Here is a 22528-nt window from a genome sequence, read left to right on the forward strand (position 1 = left end):
TGATATAGTACACAACCAAGCAAATGTGGTCAGAACACAAACGAGTCGCAGGTAATGAAGTATTAAGCGTTTCTCCCAAAGAAAAGCCTGTCTAAGCAAAATGCTAGCAGGCATCTGTAGCTCCACTGACACTCTGCCGCTGCCACTGAAAATCTCCTTTGATCATCCCCAGTAGGTGCGATTACGCATCTGTATTTTTTTCATTGTAAAACTTCTGTAAATTGCTCCTGTGATGGCAAAGCTGAATTTTCAGTATCATTACTTCATCTTTAGTGTCACTCGAGCATTCAGAAATCATTCTAAATGCATTCTACATTCTAAAGCTTGGTGTTATATTTTTGATTTACAGTGTTAAAATCAATATATACTTTAATTTTGATTCATTGACGAATAGAAATTTTGTTAAGAGACTAGATGTCAGATTTACACAGCACTGTTCATGGTAATGCTCAACAACATCATGTTTATGCTTCGTTTTCTTTAGCTGTGTGCAGAGCTGAAGCAGGCCCATGCCAAGGTAGCCCAGCATGAAGGGAGCGCAGCAGGACAGGTGGCAGAGCTGGAGCGACTCCAGCAGAGGGCCAGAGACCTGGAGCTGGAGATGGCCAGAAGCACTCAGAACCGTCAGACAAACAGCAGCCTAATGGATGAGCTTAATTCACAGAGGTCACGTGTGATCGCTGCTGACAAGAAGGTGTGCGTTTACAACATGCTAGAACTCTCTTGTTCAGTTATCAGGTACATGCTTATTTACCAGTTCCTCAACATCTCTGTAGGTTGTAGAACTGCAGCAGCTGCTGAAGAATGCTCTGCACCAGCTGCGCCTGGAGGAGGCCAGATCAGGAGAGACCAGCAAACTGGAGAGAGACACCAGAGACATGTCTGATAACCTGTCTGCTCTCAGAGCCCATTTGCAAGAGGAGCAGCTACAGAGGTCAGATATGGCACTGCACCTCAAGCTAATAGCAGTGGTTGACTGATTGGTAGGCCCACACAGAATCTGCACCTGGAGTAATCAGGAGAAAACTCAGCAGATTTCCAGATTTTTATGGCTCGTTTCCACTGACTGGAACAGTACGGAACAGTACAGGTCGGTACGGGTCACCTTTATCAGGCTTGCATTTCCACTGCCTAAAGGGTACCAAGGGTGTAATAAAACTATATATTATTTTTGTTTTCTTAATTCCTAAGTCAGACATACTTTTGAGATTATTAACATTAAGCTATTTAGTTTTTTCTTTTGGTTCAGGTCTTCGGCTATATCCTTCGCTAACTGCTCGCCATATCTCATTGCAGCCTGTGTGCTTTGTTTTCACTTATATTAAAACTATATATTATTTTTGGTTGGCGTGGTGTACGACAGAAAGTTTCAGTCGATGTCATTCTCACTCGAGGAAATCTCGCTCAAAGTAAAGCTGTACGGGTTGTTCACATATCATTTGAGAAGCACTTTTCCCAAAACAGATGCTTTAAACACATAAATACTTGTGAATATATGTTCATGAATAACCTTTCTATGAACATGATTTGATTATAACTGCAGATCAATGATAGCCTTCTGTAACGTCTGCGATTATATAAAATAAATAAATAAATGCAACATATAGGAACGCATACAGTCTCTTACAGTCTCCGATATGTTACCCATTACAGAAAAACTACACACAACAGCCATTTAGTCCTTATTTAGGTTCAAAATCAACACGCAACATATAGCCCAGTCAGTGCAACCCTTTCATCTGTATCTTTAATCTTCAGCAGCACATGTAACCTCTGTTAGAAAGTAATTCTGTCATTCTGAGTTCATAATAGTCCAAAAGGTGATGATAATAGTTAAACATGGTTAATAGTTAAAATTTGTTCATCTTTTAGGTTAGTTAAAGAATCATTCGCTTCTTCGTTTTTCTGGCTTCTCCTTTGTTTTTTCGTGCTTCACTCTCGCGTTTGTCCGTTTCTGAAAGGATTGGATGTCAAAAGCACTTCAATAATCAAGAAGTTCGTTATTTCAAATATAGACGCGCACACGAGTGATCGCGAGCTCCCTGGGGAAAGTGAAACCGTTTGCACTTTTAGACGGCCTCATAAAACAAAAACAGGACATGGCAGATTTTGTTCATCTTGGTTTTGTGGCTGTACATCAAGACAATGACAAGGTTTGTTTGAGCTCGGGTCAACCATGGCTCGTTATTATATGCATATAGTATTACCATGTAATGTCTCGGCTGTGTATTTAAAAATGGCGGTTTATTTGTTTTCATTCTCTTGCTTGTGTATGCGTGAGTGACGCTTTTCTGTAAACCAATAGTGTTCAGCTGTGTGTGTAACTCCACCTTTTGGTACCCTTTTGTCGTGCTAGGTACCCTTTGCAAAGGGTACCCAAAAAGTGGTATGGTACGGTTCGCTTTTAGGCAATTTTGAGAGTGGAAACGACCATAAAAGTGTGCCAAACCGAACTGTACTGTACCACTCAGTGGAACAGGCCATTAAACCCATCATTCAGTCTATTTATTCACTGTAAATGTGTGTAAATATATATTTATTCATTTTTGTTATATTATTAAATCATTTTGCAAAGTTCAGATGATTTATATACAGTACAGCTTGTATATCATTTTATACGAGTGTCTTTGTTTACCAAACAAGTTAAATAAAAAAATTAAGAAGTTACTTTTTTCAGCTCTTATATTCTCTAAATCATTCTGCATAAATCCTTAGATTTTTATTTATTTATTTTTTTTACAAAATCTGTGCAGAAATATCAAAAAAGATTCTGTCTGACCCTACTGATTACCCGTTAAGTGTTTGTTTTGACAGCTCAGGAGCTCTAATTCTTATTAGTTTACTGACATAGTGGGTTTTGTTTAGGAACAGGGAGAATATTTGGCAGAACTCTTTAAAACAAGTTATTCGTACTAATATTAGAAATGTAAATGCTGCACTTGTATTGCATTCTATCATCAAGCAAATGTGCAAATATATGATTTCTATCACATCTGAGTATTTTACATTTAGTTCTGTAAACACTGCAAATTTAGTCAAATCTTTTGAAATGTGCTTGGTAGGCTGCGTAATATGTGAAAGAAAAGAAACCCAAAAGCATTTCAAACTGTGCTGTACTCAATTCAATTGGCTGTTATTTAAATTTGTCATGTCGTATTCACCATGTAGTGTATGTAAAATTACTCTATACAACAAATATGATTCCTAAGTCAGACATACTTTTCAGATTATTAACATTAATGCTATTTAGTTTTTCCTTTTTGTTCAGGTCTTCAGCTATATCCTTCGCTAACTGCTCGCCATATCTCATTACAGCCTGAGTGCTTTGTTTTCTCCTATTAAAACTATATATTATTTTTGGGTAATTAAAGCTGTAGGTTGGAATTTGCCATTTACTTTGAAATCCCATTTTCTCTTTATTTGTGGCAGCGAGGGGGAGAAAGGGAAGTTTTGTTGTAATTTTATTTGAGGTTCTTTGTTTTAGCAGGTAAGTTAGGATAATTTCCCTGCAAGTTAGTTGTCTTTTTGTTTATTGAAGATATGCTTCCCAGATCTTTATTTATGAATCATTAATGTTATCGTGAGATGGGACAGGAGAAGGGGAAAACCCTAAATATATTATTTTAACATTTAATTTATAGTTTTGTTATTGTTCCCACCAACCCTAGACCAGTCGGGACCTAACATTGTATTTGTGAAATATTTCATAATAGGATTTAGAACAGAATCAAATGATAAACAGAAAATGTTTCCCTCTGATGTATAAATATGAGTCCATTAAAAAAATCCATCTTGGTCAATATCTCTGATGATTTGAAGTGCTTCTTTTATCCTCACTCGTAAGTCACTTTGGATACGTCTGCTTAAGGAGTAAATGCAATCAGTAGCCAGTGATGTAACTCTAGTGGATTTAACTTTCTGTGTTTTCTCACAGGAAATTACTTGAGCAGAAGGATGAGGAACTCCAGCAGCATGTGCGGTCATTGCGGGCAAAGGAGGCAAGTTTGATACGCACAAACTTGGAAATATCTCACCGTGTACAGGAGTTGGAGACTCGGCTGCAGGTCCTGGAGAGTGAACTTAACACTGCTAGAGAAGAGGTTTGTGGGGTAATAGCGTCATACAAATTGTTAAAATAAAATGTGAGTGGAGTTGATTTCCATGAACTTCTGATGTGCCCTGCAGCAGAGAAGTGGTCAGAAGAGCTGCCACAGGCTAGAAGAACAGCTGCTGGCTGCCCAGCACGAGTCTGAGAGACTGCAGGAAGAGCTGAAGCTGGTCGTCCAGCAGCTTGACACAAACATCAGGTATTATTCCTCAGTGGGTGAAAATAACAGTACACTTTGGTTTAGGTTACATACATTTTTGGCAATTTGCAGCTAAACACAGAAGAAAATTGTGCATTTTGTGTTTTATTTACATGTCTGCAACATTTTGAGGACCTGAAAACATAATATTTAAACTTTAAAGGCACTTTCTCCACTAGAGGGTGCATATTCACAACAAACAAAAGTGTAATTTAATGATGCCATGACTGTGTGGAATCATGGGAGTTGTGGTCTTCACTTCATCTTACAGGACTATAAATAATTTCTATAAAACCAATCTGGAAACATGATTGTAGAACAAACATATTTTTGTCATATTTTAATTTTTTAATTTTAATTTGTCATGCTGCTTCTAGCAAGTTAGCACAAGTTTATGCATTAATTTGTTGTGTTTTTAGTCTGTTTTCAGTGTATTATGACCAGTTTTTTCTGAAACTAGTCCACAACTGTATGATTCTCTTCTGATTTTAAATGTTAATGACTATTATATCAAAAAGACTATGGCTGAAAAGATATTGGGTATAATTTTAACTCATGAAATGAATAGCTCTATTTGGAAATAATAACTTTAGGACGATTTTGGACGATAATAGGATGATTTTGTAGCGGAGCGCATCTGCATAAAATGTGATAAACCAAATCACAAGCAATGATGCAAATGAAATAAATGCTTTATGTTTATTTTGGGAGTCTAATAGTATTCAGGTACACAAATTGAAGAATTAAATGTAAAATAAATAACATTAATCTTCATACTGCACGCAATGAATCTTTCTTGAAGTTACAAAAATTTTAATTTCCTCTGCCTGAATGCTTTAATCTGCCTTGAAATGTGTACACAGTCACAGGCCTTAAATTTTTTGGTAACTTTATGGCTAAACTTTGCAATTACTCCACAATCATGTGTGTTACTCAACTATAATGCTGATTCGACATTGCAGATCCAGTAATGTGACTATTGAGGAGGTGCACATTACGATATCGATGCTGTAACAATATATTGTGCTGCACTAAAATAGACCATTTTAACTCATGTTCTGTAGGAGATACAATGAAAAACAGTCACAGCAGAAAACCAAGTTGCGCAAAGCTAAACAGATCTTCATGAAGACAGTCAGCCAACATGAGCACAGAATCCAGGAGCTGGAGAACGATCTGGCTCTTGCAACAAGTCTCTCAGAGAAAGTAAGTATTTTCTAACTTTTAACACTACAAGTATCACCTATACACTTTATCTTGAGTGTGTCACACTATGAGCAGGAGAAGGACTGGATTAGGACTGTGACAGAAGAAAACGAGCAACTGCTCCTGGAGAGACGAGAACTTCTTCAGCGAATAAGTGAGGCAGAGGAGATGGGCAACAATGGACTGAGAACTGCCACTACAACCCAGCAGAGGTAAACATCCCTTTAAACCTATTTTACATAAACAGGAAAGCACAGAAACATGCTAACTAATTTTTTTGTGCCGTTCTTTCTTAGAGTTAAATTCTTGGAAATGGAGAACAAACAGCTGCAGGAGAAAACTCTAACACTGGCCAATCAGATAGGAATTTTAGATCGTGCATTGAGAAACCTTCAGTCGGTGTGTACTGTTGAGGTACACCTCTGATGAGCTACTTCAATTTTATATTACTATTCAAAGGGCACCTATGGTGAAAAATCTACTTTTTAAGCTGTTTGGATAGACATGTGAGTAGGTGTAGTGTATAGAGCGTCATATCGGGGTGATATAAACACACCCAGTCCTTTTTTTTTTTTTTTTTTTTTTTTTTTTAATTTAACAACATAAAAACGGTGGACCAATTGGAGCGGTTTTGAGACCGACTTGATGTAGGAGTGCGGTTTCTTCGCCCACCAAATTGATTGACAGCTGCGTATTAATATGTCTCCGTAGTAACGCGTATAATCATAACAACAAGACAGGACGTGCGCAAAGCAATCGTGAATAAAAGGTCTGTTCAGTTTGCTGTGATCATCAATCATTATCAAATGTGATCAAGAGTGAGTTTTACAAGTTTAAAATGTTTTAAAACAGTGCATATGTGTAATGAATTACAGCGATTTACTTTAGATTTACTTCATCAGCACAGCCGCATGTCAGAACAATTATAAAAGATGATTTAATCCCGATTTGTGGGCGTTAAATCAGGTTTATTTTGTACATTAACATAACAGATATTCATACAGCAGTGGATATTAACCTGTATCCTGTCACATTTGCGGGAAAAAAGAGTGCAAAGCTAAACGCGCACGCTGTCTGTGTGTGCGTGAACTTTGTAACGACATTGTGTGTGACTCATCATTGCAACTCCACAACAAATGCATCAAATACTCATTGGTAAAGTTCTTACTGTAGTATTTCTCACAAACGTTATGTGAGATCTGCTTCCTTTATGTCTTGTTTGACGCAGCCGAGGAAGGAGATTAAGGCACTCTGACAGGCATGTGGAAACGGTGGGCCTGAAGGACTAGCAGTACACAAAAAACGCTACCTGCTGCTCAGAGCTATAAAATAGAAACTTATGAAAGGTATAATGAATAATCTGATGGGTGTTTTGAGCTGAAACTTTACAGACATATTCTAGATGCACAAAAGACTTGTATTAATATATCTGAGACTTATACTTATATCTGGAAAAAGGGGTAACCTAGGTGCCGTTTAAAGAAACTTTGAACTTTTTGTAGTACACAGATGATGCTAATTTGTGTCTTTTTGTCCTAGGAGGTCAAGAAAATGTTTCCATCTGGAGCTCATCATGATGGTCTGTTGCGGACATCAACTCCAAGGTATATATTTTCCCTAACCTGATTTGACCAAATAGGACATGCTCCTGGATTAACGTCTATGTTGATCCTGGAACAACATTCTAATCAGCCAATCAAAATTGAGGGATATGTTTACCGTTTATGTTAAGTTTAAGGCTGATTTATACCTCTCAAAAAATGTAACTACACGTTGCAATGATGCATACGCAAGCTTTGTGATTGGTCAGCTTGGTAGTTGTGACCAGTGTAGGCAGGACTGAGAAAGTAGTTCTAGATGGAAACTGCTGTTTTGTGTTTACCTTATGATTAAAGTTGTTGCACGTCCGCCGGTCCCAGCCTCAGAATGAGCGAGATTTAGTTACTTGTACATTAAGGTAGCGTTCAGAAAAAAAACAAAACATCTGCGAAGAAACACACAGAGGAACATAACTTTACTGCCAGCTAGCGTTTCAGAAGTGTTAGTGCAGAGCTACACAAACAGCACGCAGAAGTTTAAATGCACAACTTTTTTAAAATACTTACAATTTCGCAGCTATATTAATGTCAAGCAAAACTACTCACTGACTAGACCTCCACAAGCTGAATAAGAAAAAATTATGTTTTATCAGAATCCTATCACAAATTATATTTCCTTGTTTTATAGAAAATGAGTCAATGGCTCTAAAGAAACATCAGAATCTAAGAAAGATTCTTGGTGTACAGATTTACAGTATGACCTGACAGATTTAAAATGGAGCCTAATATGTGTTAAAGCCCAGAACTTGTCAATTAATACTAGATTTAAAATGATCCAATATAACTGGGCAATGTGCACCTATATCACACCTGAAAAACTAAACAAAATTCACCCAAACATCCCAGATATATGTTTCAAATGCCAAAAACATAAAGGAACATTCTTTCGTTGTATCTGGGAATGTGAGGTGATTAAGATTTTCTGGCAAAATGTAGTAACATTAATCTCCTCAATTATTTGAAAACCAATTCCAGTTACACCTGAAATATGTGCGTTGAGTTTATTCCCAGTAAGTTTGTCATTACCAGGTTATAAAACTAAAACGATTGATATGTGTCTTGTTATTGCAAGGCATTTGATAGCACTCTATTGGAAGAACATAGAAAGTCCATTGATTGATCACTGGCTGAAAGATTTGACACATTACATTGCACTGGAAAGAATCACCTACAGTATAAAGGGCAAATAAAGGAGTACCATAAAATTTGGGATCTGTTTATACAATTTTTGGATCATAACTATACAATGGCACAAGCAAATACCTCTCACGCTATTAGTTAATTGATTGATATATGTATATGTGTATTTTTTTATGTGGAATACAGTATATGTATTTCTTTGCCTTAGCCCATGTATAACAATACATTTACCTGTTCAACTGAATCCGGATGCTTTGGGGGAGGGAGGGGGAAGAGTTAAAATGTTAAAAAAGTGTATTTTCATGCTAAATTTCAAATGTCTTTTCTACGTAAAAAACAAAAAAATAATAATAATGAATAAATGCACAACTACGAACAAGACAGGCTCCGTAGATCACGATGATCGCTCGACACAGAAATATAAATCACTCTAGCCTTATAGTTAGGTTTATGCACTTCTAAATGATTGTTATCCAACAATTATTACTCTCGGATTGGGAGTAATTTACAATTATGGTTGGGTTTTGGGGGTAGGGAAGGAATAGGTATGAATTACATTTTCAAACTAAAATGATGTTCCAGGATCAACATAGATGTTAATCCAGAATCGCATAGTATGTGGCAAAATCATGACGTGCATATATATATATTTTTTTTTTTCGGTATTCCAACTTTTTCAATATTCTCTATATTTCAGTTTGAGAATAGTGTTAGGTTGAGAAAAAACAACAATAGAAAATCGTACTTTTTGTATTTTAATACATTTTAAGTAGGGCTGTGCGATATTGAATAAATCTGACATTGCCATGTTTTGTTTTGCTGCGATATATATTGCGATATGAATACACTGTCACCAGATCCAAAAGCTTTATTTGGAAAGAAATCAGTTAGATTTAGATTGATTGAGGGTGGTTTTGGTGTGAAGCATTTCTAAAACAAAAACAAATTGCTGGTAAAAATAATTACAATAGAGCAAGGAAGAAAGTTAAATAAACAGTGATTTATGGTTTTCCATAGAGTCAAACAGAAATTTACAAGGTACAAAAATTGAATAATGAAATGTAAAATAACACTATATAGTCTTCAAATTTGGCAGCACGGTGGCGCAGTGGGTAGCACAATTGCCTCACAGCAAGAAGGTTTAAGCCCTGGCTGTGTCAGTTGGCATTTCTATGTGGAGTTTGCATGTTCTCCCTGTATTTGCGTGGGTTTCCTCCGGGTGCTCCGGTTTCCCCTACAGTCCAAAGACATGCGGTACAGGTGAATCAAATAAGCTAAATTGGCCGTAGTGTATGTGAGTGTGTGCAAGAGTGTATGGGTGTTTCCCAGTGTTGGATTGCAGCTGGAAGAGCATCTGCTACGTAAAGCATGTGCTGGATAAGTTGGCGGTTCACTGTGACAACCCCTGATTAATAAAGGGGCTAAGCCGAAAAGAAAATGAATGAATGAGTCTTTTTGTTTGCGAATGCTTTAAAGTTTAAACTCTTTTGAAATGCCTTTAAAATTCATGCAAATGATTAAACTTTCACTCTGATGTTTTACTTTGCAATGACTCCACACATCTCATGTATTCTCAATTATTCATCAACTATAATCCCAATTTAACATTGCATGTCCTGCAATGTAACAATTGCGGACACGCACATTGCGATATCTATGCTGAAACGATATATTCTGCAGCACTAATTTTAAGTGTGGTATTCAGTGTACACTACTCTTGAAATATTTGGGGTCAGTGCATTTTTTTTCCAAAGACACGAATGCTATTATTCACCAAGGATTTAATAAATGTAATAAAAGTGACAGTAAATGCCCCCAAATTCCATTGTCATGTAATTAGAAGTTTACAATTTTAGTTTAGAATAAAGTTTATAATAAAAATGGTATAGACCTGCCATCAAATATTTGATCATTTTTTTTCTGTGCTCATAAACCGATGTTTGCTTATTACACACACTTCATCTTGTTCTAGTCCACAGCCTGGTCTCTGTGACTCATGGGGAATATTGGATGCCATCCGCAGAGTCAAAGTGGGTGAATCTGGAGTGAAGAGCATGGAGATCTCCTCATCTGTGCCTGTTTCACAGTCCACTGAGATAGGCTACCTGAACCTGACCTCCCCTCTGAATCCCAACAGCAGGTTAGAGCAGGAGGAGAGTCTCAGTGCCACAAGCGATGAGGCCTGATGACTGTCAAATGCCACCACAGAGTTTGCCAATTCTGAAAAGTCACTGGATCGATCAAAAACTTTATTATTAAGTGAACTGTAAGTGGGTTAAACATAGACGGCTTGCTCAAGGAGTGGGTTCTATGGCACTGTGACTCTGTGTTTCATTTTTTTAAGTCTTCATTTTCTTATACTTAAAATATTTTAAGAGTGTGTGAAGAGTGGCATTATTGCTGCATTTTTAACCTGGGATGACTTTAGTTGCATTGACTTGCTTAGGGATTTTATATAATCCGCAAGCACTACACTTCATTGGATGCTAAACTCGGTAGCCTTGTCCCATCTATAAGAATGCCATATGTGTTTTTACACATTTACCTTATAATGGAACGACTATAGAAAAGCACTTAAAGCACTATTAATCTGATGTACAGATGGTACCCTCTGCAGGTGTTTACAATTGAAATGCACTATTGCCTTTGGTGAAGCAGTAAGTATTTAAAGGGATAGTTCAAATTCTTGCATTTACGCTCCCTTAACTTGTTCAAAGCCTGTTTGAGCTTCTTTCTCTTGATGAACACAAAGGAAGATATACTGAAGAATTGACTTTCATAGTATTGTTTTTGGTTCAAACAATGGATGTCGATGGCTGCTGGTTTCCAAAATTCTTCAGAATATATTTCGTTTTCAGCAGAAAGAGAACATTCATAAACGTTTGGGACCGCTTAAGTGTGTGTAAACGAGGAGGGAATTTGAATATTGGGCTGAACTATCCCTTTAAGTGTTTGTTTTGGTGTAAATGCCGACCAGTACATGTAAAAACGTTTTTTTGTGGGATGATTTTAGGTCCAAACCTGGCAAAATATCACTATATGTTGAGATAACTGCGCTCTTTGTAGCCAAACCTGGGCAAATATCACTTACGCCTCATTCAGACTAGCAGTGACTTTGTAGCTGCCTGTCGCTCTAAGTGGAGACCTGCTGCAAACACAGGTCTGTGTGTAGGTATATACAGCACGAATACAACTGGCCTCTGAGCAAGCTGAGAGGATCACGTGAGCTCTACTAATGCTCCTATTGGCTGTCGTTTAAGAAAGTCGCTCTTGATTTGCATTAAGTTGAAGAATTTTCAACTTTGTTGCGTCGCTCGACACTCCCACCTGGTCACCAACCATGGATATATACACTAGATATCGCATACGGACCCTGAGCATGTGTCAATAGCTCTGCCATATTTCTACAGTGCTCCCAGGACAAATGCCATTCAATCGCAGTAGTCAAGATTAAAGCCAATGTGAAGATGCCGGACTTGAGCGCTGTGTACGGGTGTAGTAACAAAGAAAACAAAGCACAGAGGCATCACATTTCATAGGTAAGATTTCGTTTTTGTATGTTACAAACTTTTGTGCTAAACAAGTAACGTTATTAATGATAATAGTCTTACTTTTGCCCTGACCATAAGGCAAAATAGCTCCAACTCACACTAAATTCTAGGCTTCTAGTTTTGTTGAATAAAATAAGCAAGCAATGTAAATAAAATATGGCAACAGGATGCTGCGGTGATAGAAACTTGTTTTATTGCCGGCTAAGTAAACAAGTCATTCATAACGCGGAGTTTCATTCACAAACGAATCGCTCCAGGAATGACCACCAGGAAAACTCCCGAACATATATACATATATGTGTATATATCTGTAGCTCTGGATGGCCAGTCCTCCACTGCACCTTGGTCCCGCATTCATTTCAAAGGAGTGCTACCCTGTACTAAAATGGCGGCTCTATTGACGCATTCCTTCCAATAGACAACAATAACGTAGGTGACATCTAATGTAAATATCTATGGTCGCCAGCGGTCGCTGTCGCTTGCGTAGACAGAGGTCGCTGGAAGTCACTCGCTCTCCGTTGAATAAACGGTCGCTTGTCGCTTTGCCGCTGTGAGTTGCTTGTAGTGTGAACGAGCCTTTTAACGCTGAGATAACTGCGCTCTTTGTAGCCAAAATATTTGCACTACTGTTCAAAAGATTTGGAAAGAAATCAATACTTTTATTCAGCAAGGATGCATCCAATTGATCAAAAAAGGGAATTTTTACATTTTATTTCAAATAAATATTCTTAAATAATTAAACATATATTCCTAATTTGAACTTTATTAAAAAAACGTACAAGGTAAAAAAAGTTTTTGTCTTTGATAATAATTTTGAAGAATTGTGTGACACTGAAAGCTGGAGTAATGACTAGGAAATCACTGGAATAATGTTTTTTATATATTGAAATGGAAAAGTTATTTAAAATAGTAACAACATTCGACTAAATTGACATTTTTACAGTATTTATCATTAGATTAATGGTGATTTGTAAGAGACGTCTTTTGAAAGCATCTTACAAACCCTGAACTTTGAACAGTAGTTTGCTTTATTTTTAGGAAGGTGTAAATCACAGCCATGAAATGTACAATCAAAATATTTTTAGACCTGCTTATGTGTAGTATTTCCTTTACTATTAGGTACGCAATGTGGTTGTGATGAATAATTTACCATGAACAAAGGTTGCCGTATTATGATCCTAAAAAAGATATTAGAAATATTTTAGCATTATCAGCCTTATGGTATTGTTGTTTACGTATGTAATGTTTTTTTTTATTTAGAGTTTTATGTTATTATGTAGTCCTGAGAGACTGAAATGACCTGTGATCTGCGAGCAAAATCACCTGAAAGAGGAAAAACTTTGTAGAACTTTAAACTGTGGCAAAAGGATGAAGATCCTGCAGTCGTGCCTGTGCATTATGAGAGCATCGTACATTGTGTCCTGCTGCTATACAATATTAGGATGCAACCTTCACGAAATATTCATAGGGCTCATTGTTTAAACTGCGAATGACATCAGTGTACATGGCACACACTGACCTAGCATGTATTTTCTTAATAAACTTATTTTCACGATGCCTGTTTGATTGCTTCAGTCAATCTTGAGGAAAAATTAGCCTTGTTAACTTTTTAAATCTAGCAAACAGCGCAGTTATTATTCTTAAAGCAATACAGAATGACTTCATTAACAAATTATTGTTGCATTATAAATGTTTACTTGGGTATCATTTCAAAAATAGAAGTTTTAAGTTGCACTATTGAAATTTGAGAAATATTAACATTGTATTTAATGAGAGAACATAATGAATACATCTTGAAAGCTGTTTTTCTCTTAAATGGAATCACTTTGGTTTATATTAGGTTTTTTGTATATTAGGATTGTTTTACAGCTGTCATGTTGACCCCGCTGTGGAGTAGCCCAGTACCAGCGTGACACATTATATCCATAAACAGAGAAATGTCTAAGGTGTTTTCAACACAGAATAAAAAGGTAACCACTGCTTTTTTTCTTGTAATTGAGAGTTTATACATTACAATTTAGATATTTTCCCCCCATGTAACTTATTTATCATACTCAAGTAAAAAGGATTGGAAAATTGGTTAAAACTTGTACGCTACCTGACAAAATATAATATAGTCTTGTCACTTATCCAAGGCTTAGGAACAACAAATAATAACCTCTAGTTGATAGTTTGGTATCAGAATTGCTTATATGAAAAGCAATAGACTCTAAATTACGCTTATTTTACCAAAATAAAATCTGTTCATGCCTTGATTTTTAATTATTTAATTATGACAGTAAGATCTGACTTTGCTTGACAAAAGTTGCTTAACAGAAATAATGTAGATTATAGAGTATAAAGTCATGGTGCAGTGGAAAGAGAATTAATATTGTGAATGACTCCCATGAGCTTGGAGGACTGCATCCATACATCTCTGCAATGACTCAAATACTTCTTAATAAAGTCATCTGGAATGGCAAAGAAAGCATTCTTGCAGGACTCCCAGAGTTCATCAAGATTATTTGAATTCATCTTCATTGAGTCCTCCTTCATCTTACCCCAGACATTCTCAATACTGTTCATGTCTGGTGACTGTACTGCCCAATCCTGGAGCACCTTGACCTCCTTTGCTTTCATGAACTTTGATATAGAGGCTGAAGTATAAGAAGGAGCGCTATCCTGCTGAAGAATTTGCCCTCTTCTGTGGTTTGTAATGTAATGGGAAGCACAAATGTCTTGATACCTCAGCCTGTTGATGTTGCCATCCACCCCTCATATCTCTTGCATGATGAATGTAACCCCAAACCACGATTTTTCCTTTACTAATCCTGACTGATATGTGTGAGAATCTTAGATCCAATAGGTCTTCTGCAGTATTTGTGATGATTGGGATGCAGTTCAACAGATGATTCATTTGAAAAATCTACATTCAGCCACTTTTACAAATGATCAACTAGAAGTCAAATTATTTGTTGTTCTTATAACTGGGATCAACGACAAGACTTTTGTCAGGGAGTGTATACTTTTTAGTTATTATTTTCTTATAAATAAGTTTAAGTCTTTTCAATAGAAACATTGGCACCATGAAATGATTGGTTAGATCACCTGTCAATCAAACTCCCAGCGCAGGATAAATTCTGAGAAGTGATGGATGAACTCGGAATTGCGAGACTGTTCATGACTTTTGGAATTATGAGGCTGAAAAAAGCTGAATTGCAATATGTAAACTTGAAAATACAGGGATAAAGTCATGTGCGAAACGGTTTGACGCAAAACTGAAATGAAAGTTGGAATTATGAATTGCCAAAGTTTAAATTGGCAACGTTTTTTTAAATAATTAGATAAAATTTGTTGAGATTATTACAAAAAAACTAACATTTTAAAATTGGGGCAGAAATGGCATTTCATACTAAAAGTTTAAAGTTATTTCAAAAAGTTATTTTCCAATATACCAACCCGTTATACAGTTTAAAAAACTTCTGGTGAAAGCTTAATGTGACTATTTTCAATTTCACAGGGTTTTTTACAGCATCAATCTTGTAATGTTATTACAATACATTCAGTTAAATAGACTTAAGCATACATTCAGTTGTTCAAGGGTCAAACGAGATGAAAGACCACTGTAACCACTAGCGCCGTCAGTAGCAACAGGCTAGCACAGAAATTCTATTGAAAATACTGTGGTAAAATAAACTCATATTTTAAAGACATGGAGGGGGAAATGGAATTTAATGCAGTGCTTCTTGTCTGATCTGAGACCCACTTCATATCGTATATCTAACAGGCAGTGAAGATCGCCGATTTTTATAGAAATCAGATCTTAAACGTCACTATTTTGTAATGGAAAGGCGGTTCACTGGAAGCCTTTGGGCTGCTTGGCTAAAAATTAAAGGTCCATGTGCATATAGCCCATTACATCATCCTTCAAAAGAAGTGAGAAAGAAATCAGAATATACAAAAGAAATGCAAGGTTCATTCTGAATGTCCATGCAGACTGTTTTCAGTATTGTATCCTTATCAAATTTATATTCCGTGTTCACATTCAGTCAACTTCAGTTCATAACAGATGTTCATTTCCAGTGGCATCTTTAAAAAAAAACTTCAAAGGCTCAGGTATAACAGTCTGAATTTAATAAACAAGATAGAGATACAAAGTGTTCTTGACATTGATATTTTTTAATTCACCTATCAGTCTTGTCTGTGCATATTAAACAAAAATCTTTAAATGGAACCACAATGCAAGACAAAGGAAAGCGTGAATTATTTCAGAAACATAAAAAATGTCTTACATAATACATGTTAACAGTTCATTAGAAACGATTACTGTGTTCCATGCGGGAAAAAAAAGCCTTAAGAAAACTGAATACTGAGAAACATCGATGTGGAGGGAAGAAGAGAAAGAATCTGGTCTTTCAACAATGATCAAATTAAGGCATAGACGTAAAAAATGAGAGAATGTCTATAAAAACAATGATCAGTACTTACAGAAAAACAAATATTAATAAGTATATACTAAACAGATACAAAAATGAACAAAGTACAGTATCTAAACCTTGCATTTTGCACTATTAATGAATACAGGGTATATTTTATAGTAAATGTACACGTCTTACTGATTTTAAGGTGGATTAGAGGCTGAACAACCCAGGATTATACTGTAATGTAATAATCTATTCCCGGCAATGAGCTGAGGTTTTGAAGAAAGCACCAAGAAGTACATTTTGGCCAAATTCTTGTACTCTAAAATGGTGGTATTGATAACATTCCCAAATTACTGTGTAAAAAATCACCTATACTGCATATATAAATGTATAATTGGGGGGGAATTTTGAGAGCAACAACTTGGTCCTTTGCAAACAGGCAGATGATGAGGATATTATAAAAAAAATTCTACATATACATGAATTGAACACAATAAGCTTAACAAATGACTGGTATGAATGACCACAGAAGTAAATGAATGTAGTAGAGCTGCTGTTTGGCCAGTTGACATCAGGTAAATCACATACGGCATGTTTGGCTAGAACAATTGAAGTGACCATGTGTGCTTTCACTCATTTTAATCTGCTGTTCCACTACTGTTGAAATATGTTTTATCAGCTTGTACGCTGGTTTTGCTTGTCAGAGCAAATATTTTAGAAACAAAACAAACAAAAAAAGCTAAACATACAGGATTTACAGGAGTTATTTGTTCAGGATGAATTTGTGTAACAGTAACACTCTTTCGGAAATGAACATACATTCATTTTTTTTTTCTGTAAACATCATTGCTGATGTTTTGGTGTATGAAATTCTAATTTGACCAATAAAAACATTTTTAAATAGGCCACTGCTATTAGATTATAACATCATCTACAAAACACTTTCAGCTATCCATCGGTGTAAGTCAGTAACTCAAAGTGCGTTTCCTCATCACTGATCAGAGGAAGAACAGCAGAAATTTAAGTGATAATTCACCCAGAAACGAAAATATGAAATTAAGAAAGTAAGTGACTTTTTTCACCTGTAAAACACTTTTTTTAAAAATCTAAAACCGGATGATTAATGACATTATTGTATTTTTAGAAACTATATTTATATTTTAGAGTCCTATTTTTATCTATATTATGCCTATATTTAGAGAAAAATATAGGCAAAGCAAAATGACTACCTGTAGCTTACACTAAGGTCTTATGTAGTGAAATGTCCGGTCTGTGCAAGAAACTGGATATTTTTTGCATCAATATTACCTTTATTTCTCATCGGTTTCACCTGATAGGAACACATTCTATCATATTAATAGCAAAGCATCTAGGCATGGGACGATAACCGTTATCAAGGTATAACGCGGTTTGGAAAAGTCAAGGATGTTTAAACCGCCAACATTTTTTGCTATCCCGTTCCTAAGGTATGTGTAAGCCTTTATTTATGGTTTTTTAGTTTTCTGGACAACAGTATCTCCAGCTGAAAAGATATCCGAAGATGCCATTTTAAATTGTAAAGAAATCAGTGTTTTTGAAACGAAGGTAGACAACAGAAGTCAATGATTCAGTTGAATTATTTAGCCGGACTTGTTTACAGTTGCGAAATATTTTGAATGTTTCTCAAAATAAAAAAAGAGCGTGTTTAATGGGAAATTTTTTTTTGTTTTTTACCCTGAAATTTAAAAACAAGATAATTTAGAGCAGTACCGTGAAACTGTGTTATTTTCATCCAAGGTTATCGTACCGTCAGATTCTTATAACAGCCCATAAAGGCTTACACACACCTTAGAAACGGTATACCAAAAAATGTTGACGGTTTTAAAACCTTGATTTTTCCAAACCGCGGTATACCTTGTGCCTAAATGCATCATCAGGAGCCACGACATTAATGCTGTTTTGCCTGTATTTTAAAAAAAAATTTCTCCTGGTAGTTATTTATTTACATTTTTTAAATCGCTAAAAAGCTTCTTCAATGTTCTTCTGAAGAAAAAGTCAGGTTTATCTTTGTTGAGAAAATATACTGAACTATTTTCAGTTTGTGGCATCAATTATCACTTTAAAACTTTAAAAAGGATAGCTCACCCAAAAATAAATAATCTGTCATAATTTACTCATCCAATTACTTATTTTTCGGAAAGAGAAGTTGCAACATTACCAGTAATTTGCTGGAATGCGAACGCAGGAACATTGCCGGAAAGAGCCCTTTCACGATTAGAACATGCTGACGTGAGATGTCTACTCCAGCTAATCAGAACATTCAGACACATTCACGCTGTATTTTTACGAAAATAAAAGCCTTTGAATATTTTTCCAGACACATTTAGCTGCTAGTTGTTAGTCAGATAACGTTTGTATGTTCCTTCTTAATGCCAACTGTGTAAAAAAACTATCGATAAAATGCTTATGATAAACCGCTGTTTATTTAGCTTCAAGCTCTGCTTCAGTTGCTTAACGCGTGTGCATGTTAAGCAGCCGGTGAGAGCCAGTACACACACATATTATGTACCATCAACTCAACAAAAGCCCGACCCCTTCTAGGTTTACAAATACAAGCGCAGCCGTTTAGAAGTCTTTCTGATTAATGATGTCAGAAATTACCGGTATTTTGGAATGGAAAAATTCCAGAACATTTTCTGCCGGTGTGAACAGCGCTTTTTTGAACTTACCGATAAAGTCGTTCCGGTAACCTTCCGGATATTTACCGGTATCACTGTGTAAAATGGGCTAAATTCTTAAAAATATCAAATTTTTAAAGTTTCAAACATGAGCGTGAGAAAATGCTGAGGAAGAATTTTCATTTTTGTGTGAATTATCCCTTAAAGACCCGCATTACACCTCAAATGTGTGATTCAGATAAACAACACTGAGCCTGTGTGACACTTCTGTTAACATCATGACAAAAAATCCATTTAATGGACCATCATGATGCGATTTTGTCATTTAATTAACCAAAATGACAAAAAAGGACACTTTTTTTCTCCCCCTCAAAATACTGATTGGAAGGGTTGGCGTTTGCATTGCACGCAAAAAAATTGTAACAAGTATAACATCTAAGATGCAAATCACAAGTCGTTATTTTAGAGAGTGTCACATCTTATCGACACTCTAAATTAGCGAAACATCAGGGGGATTTCTTAAATTCCTCATTTGAGTCTCCCAAAAATACATAGGCAATGATAAAATGTAAAAAAAAAAAAAAAAAAAAACATCCACAAAATGGACCTGTACAGAATCAATTTTCATTTCTCAACCGTGACCTAACACTCCTTATAAAAAAGAATAATAGAAGCTTAAAGTGGAAGCTGTGTCACATCCACAGTATATAAAACACAACATCCTGTTAAAACAAACGACGAGGAGGAAAAGCCGACGTTCTAAAACTAAATTTAAACTCTCATAGCTGCCCAAAGAGAAGCCGATCCCGTTCTGAAAAAGATTCTACTTTGAGCCCGAAACCACGAGGCCGTAAAAGTGCTTAAAGAGTATCTTTGGAAGTCTCCCTTTACACACCTTTGAAACGAAATGTTAAAATGACCACAAGTGTGCCATTTGCGCTTTTGGAATTGAAACAAACCAATCAAACCATTTTAGACTGCTGCCTGTAGTGAAACCATTCAATCCAGACAGCAGATGTAGAGTCTATGGCCTGTAGACTCTACGCTAAACATAAAATCAGTCCTCCGAGGTCTCACATATATAACATTCTTCTTCTCTTTTGTTTCTTTTTTTTTTAACGGAAGACCATCGCAGTGAACAAAATACCTTTGAATGGAAGCGAAACACAAGGGGAGGAAGCTCATGAGTGAGATGCGGATGGGGATGCTGGGAGATTCAGTTCTCTGTGGCGAATGGTGGCTGACCAGATGCTCCACCACGGTGTGTTTGGACATGTGCTTCATTAGGTAGGTCTCCTGAAAAACACAAGAGCGTGTTATATCGTGATGAGAGACAGGAGCTGACGCTGTTGTTGAAGTGCACTGGTACTCACTGAGGTGTATGCGCGACCACACATACTGCAGCAGTACGATTTAGCGTTCTTGATGGCGTGTGCGGAGAGATGGATCTGTAGCGAGGCCGAGTCTGTGTAAGCTCTGTAGCAGTTCGGACATTTGTATGGCTTGTCTTTGTTATGTTGTCTCTGGTGAGACTAAAGAGGAAGAGAAAGGAGGATTAACACCTGTTAACCCTTTACAGGGCAGCCTGGAGTGCCCTATAAAGCTGCTTTTGGAGTTATTATAAGACTTCTGAACTTTTTTTTTATACATAGAAAATTATTATATATACAAAACATATTGTAAAAAGTAACGATGAAGGTACTATATATGGTTCCTTCACTGATAAAGGGTTAAGATTCAAGTGTCGTACTACAACCATTCAAATATTAGGGGTAGGTATTTCTAAATATACATTTAGCTACACCTTACAGTGGGGACCAATTTTAAGTTTTAACCAGCTGTTGATTAAATTGCACACACACTGCAGGGCCATGTTCTACATGCCATACATACTTTACCACTACATATACAGTACTGTTTTTAAGTACTGGAGTTTAAGTAAGGAGTTTACTGAGGCATAACATTAAGTAGTCAATCGTGAATTTGTTCCCCATACTAAAGTGTTACTAATATTTAGCCTTATTCTCATCAAAGGTGCATTCACTGATTTTATGTGATTAAAACACAGTAAAGACAGTAACACTGAAATATATAAACAATTAAATTAAATATAAAAAATAATCTGAACATTTTGTGGTAACACCCAGTAATTCCTCTAATCAAAAAGGATTATTTTTTACCAAATCTTTTCAATTATATTAATCTTATTTTAATTTCAGCATTTAGTGACACATTATTTGCTTTGGTTACTATTATTATATGGACCTGAGCATGAACGGACACTGAACACTTTTTTAGGTTAACAAAAACTAAAAAATACTTGAACAAATGTTTTGCACACTGTTAATGTTAATTAATGCATTACTAAAATAAAAAAGATCAGGTTATTCAACCAAATATTAGTATTGTGTGGTCTAAAAATGAATGAAAAGTGCTGAAAATGTGGCAACTTGACAACAATTACAACATTTTTATTTTAAATTCAAAAGCAATGTCCTCAGTAGCTATGCTTCCATCCACCTATTTCTATATGCATTTGAACAATCACATAAAAATGCTTAATGGAAACGTCAATATCTGCATAAATAAATGTAATAATAATTATTATGAATTCCAGCATGCGCATAAAAAATGTGATTTTGTTTTAACAGATCACATGATGGACCAACCAATAATAATTAACCAAAAACCAATAATGGACCAACCAGCGACAACGGCGCCATTGCGCTCACCACACACTATAGGTTTAGTGGAGGGACAGTGATAGAGTCAATTGGGTGGATGGGGATGATTGGGAGGCCATGATGGGTAAGGGCTGATGGAGAAAATTTAGCCACAGGATTTTTAATGACAAGAGTCATGAACTCTGTTTAAGATGGCGCTCACTGACAGTATAGTGTCCCCTTCACTATACTGGTGCATTAGGACTCACACAGACCATAGATTGAGCGCCACCTGCTGGCCTCACTTACACCACTTCCAACAGCAACCTAGTTTTCCCATGTGGTTTCCCATCCAGGTACTGACCAGGCTCAGCTCTGCTTACTTTCAGTGAGTAACCGGTCTTGGGCTGCAGGGTCATATGGCTGTAGCATATGAACATCTTAATTTTTTTGTGTCATTTTAAAATCCTTTGGCCAAAACCTGTCAACAACAGTGGTTCTTAAAGAGTGGTCTTACGCCTCCAAAAGTGTAAGTAATATATTAGGGCTTAACAATAAGGTCTGCCCTATGGCCCGGGGCCAGCGTGAGAGACACTTGGGACAGTAGACAGGATCATTACTGGCCCGATTGGGACAGTGCTGCCTTTCACTAAAGTTTCATTTACCTGCGACTATTTGTCAGTTGCTTGCATTTTAAGTTTGTGCTTTAAGTCTTTAAATGCGACCTTCTCTGTGATGTCAGAAACACCATATTGCTTTTCGGTTCCTCTTATCTGATTTGATGTTTTGAGCATGCTATTTTTTTCCCCATAACCTGGTAACAACCAGTAGTGAAGTGACAGCAACATGACAGCAACATCGAATATAATGGGTAAAAGAAAATGTCTGTTTCTAACGTCTTGGAAGCAGACATTTACGTGGGTACAACACGACGAAAAAAAGAAGCGATGTTTTGCAGTTTGCCGTCAGTATGACAAGTCGTCCACCTTTTGTTAAATAATTT

The 22528-nt window shown here is 36.3% G+C and overlaps 1 protein-coding gene across 1 annotated transcript in view; it reads left to right on the forward strand.

Annotated features, from left to right (window-relative positions):
• The window catches only part of ccdc30 (coiled-coil domain containing 30), a 32293-nt gene extending 21686 nt beyond the window's left edge, over positions 1–10607 (forward strand). The window contains 9 exon segments of the mRNA XM_056448669.1: positions 485–694; positions 777–934; positions 3935–4100; positions 4186–4307; positions 5372–5513; positions 5589–5725; positions 5810–5927; positions 7053–7117; positions 10224–10607. Coding sequence (XP_056304644.1) covers positions 485–694; positions 777–934; positions 3935–4100; positions 4186–4307; positions 5372–5513; positions 5589–5725; positions 5810–5927; positions 7053–7117; positions 10224–10437 — 1332 coding nt within the window. The 3' untranslated portion in view covers positions 10438–10607.
• The last annotated feature ends 11921 nt before the right edge of the window (positions 10608–22528 follow it).

The sequence above is a fragment of the Danio aesculapii genome, chromosome 23 (genome assembly GCF_903798145.1).
Source record: "Danio aesculapii chromosome 23, fDanAes4.1, whole genome shotgun sequence".
In the NCBI taxonomy this organism is placed as follows: domain Eukaryota; kingdom Metazoa; phylum Chordata; class Actinopteri; order Cypriniformes; family Danionidae; genus Danio; species Danio aesculapii.